Consider the following 10951-nt stretch of genomic DNA (forward strand, 5'->3'; position numbering starts at 1 on the left):
CCAGAAATATCTAAATTCAGGTCCTGCATCTGTCACATTCTGGCTTTGTGACTGTGAACAGTCATTTAATCTCTCACAGCCCTGGAAACTCTTTGAAAATTCTGAATTGGAAAACAAATGCTGATCTGCATTTGTGTCATATCAAAGCTTATGGTCATTAAAAGAATGGTGACAATTTCCAAAGGAAATCAAGTTCGCCTGCTGTTCAACTTTCCTCCCACCTATCCTATGTCTGTCCCAATACATTTAAGAGTGGTTGGGTGCTGGAGTTATTTTGTCAAGTGGTTGGTTGTTGTCCTTTGTCCTCAAAGAGGACCAAAATGGCATTGCTTGTGATGTTTTTAACTCATGCATAAATTAAAATGAGGCAGAATTTCACAAAGTCCTTAGCCTCATTCTCTCTTCCAGAGTTATTAAAGTCCAGTGGTAAAACAGAAGTCAAGATGGCTGGTGATGGCTCAATATAATGGATGACCTTGGCTTCTTTGATGTCTAACCAAGTTCTAAGCACCACATGGTGCATGCTTCTATGACCTTCATGGACATGGGAACAAATTGTTCTGATGGTCCCCTTCTGCCAGGGGAAGTCTTTACATGCCTTGGGCAGATGGGGTGTTCAGGGAAGACTGGTACCTCAGGTGTGAGGGCTTGATGAACCCTTTTCATGTTTGTTTTTCTCTTTTAGTGTTCACCTGCCACACAGCTCTGAGCTGGGGCTCTGGGCTCTAAGAAGCAGCCACACCCTGGTAAACCATCTTGGCAGGTAGATTAAACAAGTTTGAGAGTAACTGAAAGATCCCAACATCATTGGTGAGTTCATTTGGCTAAGTAGGGAAGCTCATCCCTCCCTCTGGAGTGGCTCCTGCATTCATTTGAGCGGAGTTATTATTTTTGAGCTCCTCCTTTCAGGTGTCCCATGGATATAACTTTCCTTTAAATAGGACTTTCATCCTGAGCCTTGAGGGGAGGTGAGGACAGATATGCTCCCTTGAACCTGCCAGGGAAATAGAACAAGAGAAAGGTAATTAGTCAAAGACTATGTAATTCAATTTCTTTGGGGGAAGTTATTCTAGCTCTTTACTTACCAAGTCCCCATCCCCTTAAAAGTGCTGTCTGTTCATTCTTTACACAGGGAATCTAAACAATACATGATTTGCATGACTGATTTTCCCCCAGTTTTGAAGGGGTTATAATTCTATTCATCTGTTACATGACTTTGTCACACACACACACACACACACACACACACACACACACACACACACACCATAAAATTCCTTCTTTCATGCTCCCTGTGTAATTGGCCATTACATGAAGGTTTATGTGATGACTTTTTGAAAAAACCTCATGTATCATCTTAGAATCAAAACTGTGTATTGGTTCCAAGGCAAAAGAGCAGTAAGGACTAGGCATTGGGGATTAAGTGACTTGCCTAGGATTACACAGCTAGGAAGTGTCTGAGATCAAATTTGAACCTGGGACTTCTTGTCTCTAGACCTGGCTCTCAAGCCACTAAGCCATCTACCTGCCCCCATGATGACTTTAAAAAAAAAGGCTTTGCTCTTGTTAGCAATTAAACAGGTATAGGTAAATGAGCTAAAGGATCATAGTGGTCTGAAGCTCAAATTTCCTAACATAATCCTTCAAACCATTTATGTGATTAAACTGAATTTCTGTTTACTCCTATTTCTCCAGTTTTTAATAGTGATAGCTTGTATTTGTTCCTTTAAGCATTCAATCATTTATATACAAGCCAGGTATGATGCTATATCTTCCATAAAGTAGAATCTTTATGTTAATGCCACAGTTAATTTTTCCCAAAGTGTACAAATTCCATCTGAAAGCTATTTTTCATATTATTCAATTTTTCATATTATCTCATAGTATTCATATATTTCATATTCATCTTAGCAGTTTTTAATTAAACAAAAGTCTTTTTCCTATTTCTTTCAGCCACCAAGATGTTCATCTATAATATCTGTAATATCTTAATCCCTTGACAGTTGATTTAAATATTTTAATACATTTTTCCTTTCCTTTTTAGATCTGAACTATTCCACATTTTAAAAGTCCCTTAAAGAAACAGTCCATTACTTTGGCACAGATGACTAAAGTCTTTTCTGAATTAGCTCTATATGACTTCCACATAGTATTCAGACCCCCATCACTGACAAAAATAATAGCAATGGTGGTGTTGATCTTTGGTGCTCCATGAAATATTGGTAGTACTAGTCTATCTCAGAGGATGTGCATCAGTGCCTTTGGAAGCTTCCAGGGACCCAAGTGACTAAAAGTTAAAGGATTTGTGTTTGGGATAACAAAGTCACCTTATTGGCCATGGAGCTATAAGAGCCATTTAATTGGCAGATCTTCAAAAGAGACTTGCCTGTTCTCTGCCTCTCTTTTATCTTCCCACTTGACAATCTTGCTAGGATTATTTGAACCTAATCGGAGTTGGGGGAGGCATTATGAGGATTACTTTTCCCCCTTCCATCATCTTCATCCTCCCATCCTGGTTGCATGTGAACCTAGGCGGGCTAAGCATATTTACTGCCTGAGCAAATCTAGAGGCTGCATCTCAGGTGGGAAGAAAAAAGAGTAATATGGATCTCTTTAGAAGATTTTACACTTTTTTCTAAGGCTTTATGCAATCAGTACAATTGCATCTGCAAAGAGGTAAATCTGATCAAAACGTTATAATGTAAAGTTGTTTAAATAACTTGGGGAGACTAACAGGTAGAGGCCATGGTAAACAAACATGAATTTTTACTTTTTCGGCTAATTGTTTTTCATCCCTAATGATGTAGCTTAATATCCAGTATATAGGACTGACAACTCTATTACAACAAAGCAGCTAAATGAAAGAGTGATGTTAAAATAATAGGAGGCATTTATATAATCGTATAAGCTATTTAAGGTGCTCTTCATACATTTGATCCTTCCAACAATGATTTAAGATCTATACTGTTAAAGTGTCCATTTTACTGAGCAGCAAGGAGTTCAAATGATTTATACAAGGACACCCAGCTAGTAAATAGAGTATATGAGAATGAGATTTGAACACAGATTCTTCTTACTACAAATCCAGCATCCTTTTCATTATAACCTTGATGTTTCTGAATAATTATATCTCACTTCAATGTTTAAAGAAGGCAAAAGGATTCACTAAGGATTAACTAGGTTTAGCTCAAATAATTTAGCAATGGATAATCAGAAGTGTATATTCTCCTACCTCCAATCCCAAACTCTTCATTATGAACATGCATGATATTTCTGATGTACCTGATGATCTATGTAATTTAGTAACTACTTAATACTGCATTCTCCTAATTTAGCTATACAATTTTCACAAATTTATATTTTCTCCATATTTTTGGCATTCTTTGTCATTTTCATTCATGTATGTATATTTTATTTTTCCCACTAGATTAAGTACTCTTCAAAAGAGAAAATACAGTTTTCTAATAGTTACAAAGAATATACAGATGTACACACTGATATGGCCACAATCCAGCAAAGATGTAAGAATTTCCTTAAAAAGCATATTAGTGGGGGCAGCTGGGTAGCTCAGTGGATTGAGAGCCAGGCCTAGAGACAGGAGGTCCTAGGTTCAAATCCGGCCTCAGACACTTCCCAGCTGTGTGACCCTGGGCAAGTCACTTGACCCCCATTGCCTACCCTTACCACTCTTCCACCTATAAGTCAATACACAGAAGTTAAGGGTTTAAAAAAATGGAAAAAAAAGCATATTAGTTTGGATAATCTCTGAAAATAATTTTTAACCTATACAATAATCAGTATAATAGGGCCAACGTTTTGACATATTATTTTTACCAAACAATAACATTAGAATGTGGCTTAAAAAACAAACATAGCCAAGCAAAAATTTAAAAATATTGTTCTGTGAATAGAATCGTTTAAATTCAAGAGGTCCTTTCCAGGGAATTGTCAAATTCCATTTTTAATTGAATTACCTATGATTTCATATTTGAATGAAATTTTCAGGAAGTTAGGATAAGACACATGGATTAATATACTTCATAGTAAGAGCTAATTAATATGATCAATAAAAATAAATCTTTGGAAGGGGGAATAAATGGAAATGGAAATGAAGGAAAAGGGAAAATATCAGAGAAATAGCCATAATCTTTACATGGGAACTGAACACATTAGCCTATATATCCAAACTCATTTGCTTCAAGCACAGATTTCAAAATAATCTGCGTTTCTGAAATAATTTGTTATTGAGTTTCATTATATAGAGAAAGATTGCTGATAATATTTTTAAACAAGGAATATCCTCCAAGCTCTTAGCAGGGGATAAATAATAATATTTACTATATTGCCACTAGGTAAAATGTGTAATGAAGCAAAATAGCTTTCCCATGAAAAAATGTTAATCAGCCTCCTAATTACCAATGTATTTGTTATTTTATACCTTGTTGTGGAATTTAAGAAAGTTATAATATGTTGATGTAAAAATACATTACTTATCTTTATGGAAGTGAATTATGCATTCTAATGGGCCAGTATTGTACTTTCATAAACAGCATGTCAGAAATGGTTCTTAAAAATGTTTGCAAGTTGGGCAAAAGTGTAAATTCTCATGCCAAGCTATAGAAAAAGAAACAAAATCTGCTCCTCTTTATTTAGAGAATTTCTGATTTCACAAAACCTAAATGTTGGAAGGGAATTCAGAGCTTAACCACTGCAACTCATACTTTCATAAAAATTTCTTCTCTAAAAACCCAAACGGTCATCTAACTTTGCTTGAAGTTCTCTAGAAAGGTGACATATTCTACTTCCAAGTGTATCCCATCAATTCCGATTCTTAAGAAGATAATTTTTACATTAAAATTTAATATACCTTTTCAATTCCACCAATTCCTCTAAGGTTTATGTGACAACATATTTTCAAACAAACAATTATGAAGGAGAATTAGGGTAAAAAATAGTCATAGAATAAATATATAAATGAAAAGGAAATGGGGTGATAATCTTTCAAGACACAACTAATCCATGTTCTGGGGGAGCAAAAATGAAACACGGTAGTCTTTTGCATTCATGAAACATATCAGTCTATATATGACAAAGGAACAATGTTTTAAAAGATCTATAATCTTTATAATTATATATGTGTATATATATATATGTATAGATAGATAGATAGATAGATAGATAGATAGATAGATAGATAGATATAAACTGTGACCTATGTCCTCTGATAAAACTCCTCCACTGGGTCCACTCACAATACTTAAGACTTCCATCTATATTTCTCGACAATGTGTGTATACCAATATAGTACCCCATTTCTTATATGACTAGCCTATCCAGCTTCTTTTCTGTAAATGCATCTCTGTGATAATATCTATGCAGTGTCCTGAGTAATTCCTTAAAAGTAATGTTATAATCTGCCATGCCTAATATGCATCTATCATGAGCAACCAATGAAACATGAATAAAAATAAAAATAATAGAAAGTATAGATTCAAGGCAAAGGAGATGAAGAGCTTTAGGAAATTTTGAGAAGAAAGAAATGACTTTCACCTGAAGAGATCAATGAGCCTTCTGTCATGAAGAAGGCAGCTTTGAACCTAGACTTGGAGGATGAGATGGATTTTAATAGGAAAAGATGAAGATAAAATATATTCTAAACATCAAGACCAACATGTAAAAAATGGAGAGAGGCAGGAAATAGTATTATGAAATGCAGAATCAATGAATAATATAATTTGATTAGAAGTTGAAAAATATGAAGGAGAATAGTATATGATGAGGCTGGAAATATAAGATAGAGATTTATTGTGGCAGACTTTATATGTCATGCAAAATTAGTCTTTATTTTATCCTATAGGCCAATGATGGCGAACCTTTTAGAGATCACATGCCATGCTCCACCCCAACAGAGACCATGTGCCATGTCCTGTCACCCCTCTGAGTGCTAGGTGTGCCCCCCTCCCCTTACCCCACACAGGGGAGAGATAAAGTTATCTCATTGGGTTGCTGGGCAGAGAGGTGGCTGAAGTGAAAACAGGTTTTTAATGCAGATGAAGAGGGGAAAAGGAATGGCCTTAGTGTTCCACTCCTCTCCATCTCTGCCTCCTGTGAGCCACCCACCTTACCCACTATGTACTTCCATTGCACTGCTGGGCAGAGGGGCAGGTGAAGTGAGGAATGTCCTCAGCCCAGGTAGAGAGGGGAAGTGGAGTGTGTATTCCCATTGAGCTGCTGGGCAGAGGGATGGATGATGTGAAAAAAACTTGTCAGGCATGATGGAGAAAGGGAAAGGAGCAGCTTCCCTCCAAGTCTCTCTACCTTTTCAGTAATGAACTCTGGGGGTGGGGGGCACCAGTGCCCACAGAATGCTCTGTGTGTCACCTTTGGCATGTGTGCCATAGATTTGTCATCATGGCTATAGGTAATAGATAACTAGTGAAAGGTGTTGAATGGGAAGGTGACTTAAATTGGAGTATTAGGAAGGTAATTTTAGCTGATAAATGAAGAGTGGAGGGAAAAAAGGAATAGCTATTAAAAGAGAAAAAAGTGAAAAACTATTCTTGTAGTTTAGGAAAAAGATGTTTTTGACCTGAAATATACTGGTGGCCATAAGAATGTAAAGGAAGGAACAGATGTGAGAGATATTGTGGGATTGGAATTGATAGGAATGAGTTTTGTGTTGGATCTTAGGGGTGAGAGGAAGAGAATTGTCAAAGATCAAAGTAAGATTTAGAAAACTGACTGACCAGAGGAAAGTGACATCAATAGAAAACATGCAGTTTGAGAGGAGGAAAATGTTTAGGGGGAAGAAAATAAATTCAATGTTAGATAATATGATTTCAGAGTAGGGGCTAGGGTATAGGAGCAGCTAGGTGAAGATGTAGGACTGGAGCTCAAATGATAAATTAAAGATAATATTTTGATTTGTAAAGAGAGGACGTGACCAAAAAAATTGATGAAATCTTTAAAGGAGAAAGCAAAAAGAGAGAAACTAAGAGGATTGTGTGCAGAGCCTTAAAGAAGAAGATTATGGATCATTAAAGGGGATTAATGAGGGACAGTCAGTGGGGAGAAGAAAACAGAAAAGACAGTAGCCCAAGAACCAAAGAAAAAGAGCATCTAGGATAATTGTGCCAAATGCTACATAAAGGTCAAAGAGTATGAATAACTTAGAATACTTTGGTGACATCAGAGAAAGTAATTTCATCACATAGATGAGTCAAAACCTATATTGATAGGAGGAATGAATGAATAGAATGGAGAAAAATTGTCAGGATGGATTGATATTGACTTGGATGGGGGTATCTTGTGGAGTGCTATAGGGAATTATGCTTGACTATCTTCTTTTAAAGATAGATGGGCAGATAGATAGATAGATACATAGATACATAGATATATAGATATATAGATACATAGATGATAGATAATCTACTTACAGCTAGGTCACATGGAGGGTGTAGGTTGCACAATGGATAGAGCATTGGACTTTGAATCAAGATGACTCATCTTCATGAATTCAAATCTGGCCTTAAACTCTTACTAGCTATATAATTCTAGGCAAGTCACTTAATCCTGTTTGCCTCAGTTCTTCATCTGTAAAATGAACTGAAGAAGGAAATGGCAAATCACTCCACTAAGTCTGCCAAGAAAACCCCAAATGGGATCGTGAAGAATCAAATGTGACTGAAATAACATAACAATAAAAACAATAACATGTATGTATAATTACACATGTTTTCATTTCTTTATTTATTTAGCAATGACTTTGCAATGAATTGGTTAAAGGCAGAGACAGTATGCTTTTCAAATTTTCAAGTTTCCAAAGATTTGGAAGTATATCTAACATGCTGGATGACAGAGTCAGGATCCAAAAAGATCCTGACAGGCTAGAAAACGAGCCAGACTCTAATAAGATACCAGTTTGACTGAAAAAGTATATTGCAATCTTGAGTCAACAGTGTAATATGACAGACAAACCAATGCAATCTAAGTCTTCATTAAAAGAGACAGAGTGTCCAAGAGTAGAGAAGACTGGTCCTTCTCTAATTTGCCTTCATCAGGCAATATCAATCCATCAGCAAGCATTTATTAAGTCCCTAGTATGAGCCAGCTACTGTTCTATGGAAATACAAATACAAATAATGAAACAATCACCCCTCCCAAAAACATTAAATACCTATATATGAAGAGAATAGTTACAAAGTAGCTAAATAGAAAGTTGTTTCAGAGGGAGGGAATCAGAGTTTGAATGGTTAGGAAAAGTATTTTTAGATATTATGTTTTCCTTTTCAGTCCTTCATTTTATGAATGACAATGATAAATTGGATAATCTATCTAAGAAGGATAGGGGTCTTTAAGGCTATCTCAAATAAGCATTGGTTGAAGTAACTGGGGATGTTTCCCTTGGAGAAGAAAAAACTTAGCATTGCTGCATTTTATGAATGACAATAAGAAATTGGAGAGCTTTCTGGAAGGACAAGGACCTTCAAGGTCATGTCATGTAAGGATTTGCTGAAGTAGGAATATCTCACTTGGAGTAGAGAGAACTTAGCAGGGACATAGAATGTTGTCTTTGAATATTTCAAAGGTTGTTATGTAGATAGTGGATTAGAATTGTTTTGCTTGCCTCTCAAAGGACAGAAGTAAAGAAAACTTTCTAAGGAAGTTACCCATAGGAGGAACAGGCTATGGTAGTATGATTCTCTTGTAGTATCAGTCTCTTTCAGTAAGGAGTGGCCATATTATATGGAAAATGGGACGATATCTTCAGTCATCATTCTACCATCAGATCTATTTCCTTAAGAACTAACCCAGTTGTGAACAAATAAACAAAAAATAAACAAAAAAAACAAAAAAATAAAAGGAAATGGCAATTAAAATGCAATTTGAAATTTCCCTTGCTGAGGTCACAAGGTCAGCTTTCCAAAGCCCTTGTGTGGAATTATGCTTTAACACTGGATGATGGACTAGGATACACTTCTTAAGCCTCCTTTAGCCCTAAGTCGTATAGAACTTTTGGGCTGATGGAGGACGGTCATGACTGTCCCCATAGAATTATTTTATTCCTTAGATCTAGACTGAACAAACTTTTTCCTTGATTTTATAAAATGGAAGAACTTGGAAAACTTTGTTGTTATTGTTAAGCAAACCTTTTGTATGGAGGGATTATTTCCATTCATTACACTTGTGTTCCCAGTATCTGAGACTTTGTCTGGAGGTGCATAAAAATATTCATTGGTTAATTGGATTTCTCCATATTAACTTCCTCTGATTAGATTCTTTCATCTTCATTTTGAATCTTGAGCTTGATTTTAGAGAAAATTTCTTCAAGAATATAGAATAGAATAGGAAAAAAAACCCTACCTGAATCAAAAAGGCTTAGGTTCAAAACCAAACTTTGCCATTGGAGGACCTTGGTTAAAGTCAGTTCACCTCTCTATATCTTAGCTATCTCACTTAAAGTTGGACTCATTTAAGTTCCCTCCTAAATCTCACATTCCTTTTTGTGAAGGGGAGAAATTAAGATTTTTCACTGAATAGAAGTCATGACCTCTTCATAGATTTGTTATTGTCCTGACTCATTATGATAAAGGTTATTAATAATTAGCATTAGGATGAATCCATAGCTCTAGGTAACAAGAAAGGTATTGCAGACCATTGTCATTGGATGAGAAGTGGGATATATTAGGTACCAAATAAATGCATGAATGAATGAGAGACTTCACATGAATTTCCATGAGATATATGTGCTCATTTGGCAATGCTTGTACTAGACTAGTTTCGGAAGAAGAAAAAAAAATGTATGTGCCCGCATCAGAAGTGTCTGATTCAATTCTTTGAAGAATCCTGAATCTCTGACAAATTAGAAGAGGGAAGCAGAAGGCTCTGTTTTTAGTGATTTGGAATCCAACTAACTAAATTACCCATCTCTAGCTGTATATTACAGCTGGTATGTATACATATTTCATTTAGATTCTGGTCCATTTTTTTGAGTGATAAACTTTTATGGTGATAGGTGCTAGGCAAATGCATAGATTTAAAAAGATGTAGAACTGAAGGATTTATAATAATAAATGGAAATCACTGAAATCATTTTTAAATGAAGTGATTTTGAATCTTTTGGTGTGCTACTGAAAAATTATAGCATATATAGGGACTAGACCTAGGATTTCTTTGTTATAGAGAACTCTGGATGAAGACAATATCTCTATCAATGCCAGGCGGCACTTTCTTTGTATTTTATAATCTTTGAAAGTTACTAAGTACTGAGAAGATAAGTGACTTGTTCAAGAATACTCTGCCAATATGTCTGAAAGGTGAGAACTGAACTAAAACTTACCTAGATTCAAAGATAGTTCTCTATACACTACAAGAGTGACAATAAATCCAAATAAAATCCTCTAAACCCTACTGTGAAGTTCTTTGTGGATCACATATTGACTGAGTGAAAACACATATCAACATCATCTATTCTTTTGCATTATTCTCTATTTTTTAAACATATCTCAATTACATTTCAATCTAGTTCAGACTGCATTCCTGTTTGATAAAGCTATACTACAAAATGCTGCCAGTTTCAAAAATATGCCTGCTAATTAGTAAATTTACTGTTCCCCCCCCCAAGTTGGCCCTAGAGCAACAGTCATATGACTCATAACCTTGTATAACTTAAATAGCAAACTAGACAAAGGACTAAAGATTTACATCATTAACCTATGCTACTGAAATTCCGAATAATGGTCATTTCCTACCCATGCCCTAATACATAAGAGCTGTGTGAATTTGAACAAGCTGTTTATTTTCTCTGAATCCCAGGCAGCAATCCTCTTTCAGGAGTCTTTAAACTGGGTTCCATGAACTACATATATATATATATATATATATAGAGATATATATATATATATATATATATAGAGAGAGAGAGAGAGAGAGAGAGAGAGAGAGAGAGAGA

At 35.6% G+C, this 10951-nt stretch overlaps 1 protein-coding gene across 1 annotated transcript in view; it reads right to left on the reverse strand.

Annotated features, from left to right (window-relative positions):
• Positions 1-905: 905 nt before the first annotated feature.
• The window catches only part of PCDH10 (protocadherin 10), a 77638-nt gene continuing 67592 nt past the window's right edge, over positions 906-10951 (reverse strand). The window contains exon 5 of the mRNA XM_044681453.1: positions 906-994. Within this exon, the coding sequence (XP_044537388.1) occupies positions 906-994 (89 nt within the window). The remainder of the gene's footprint in view (positions 995-10951) is intronic.

Source organism: Gracilinanus agilis, chromosome 6 (genome assembly GCF_016433145.1).
Source record: "Gracilinanus agilis isolate LMUSP501 chromosome 6, AgileGrace, whole genome shotgun sequence".
Lineage (NCBI taxonomy): Eukaryota > Metazoa > Chordata > Mammalia > Didelphimorphia > Didelphidae > Gracilinanus > Gracilinanus agilis.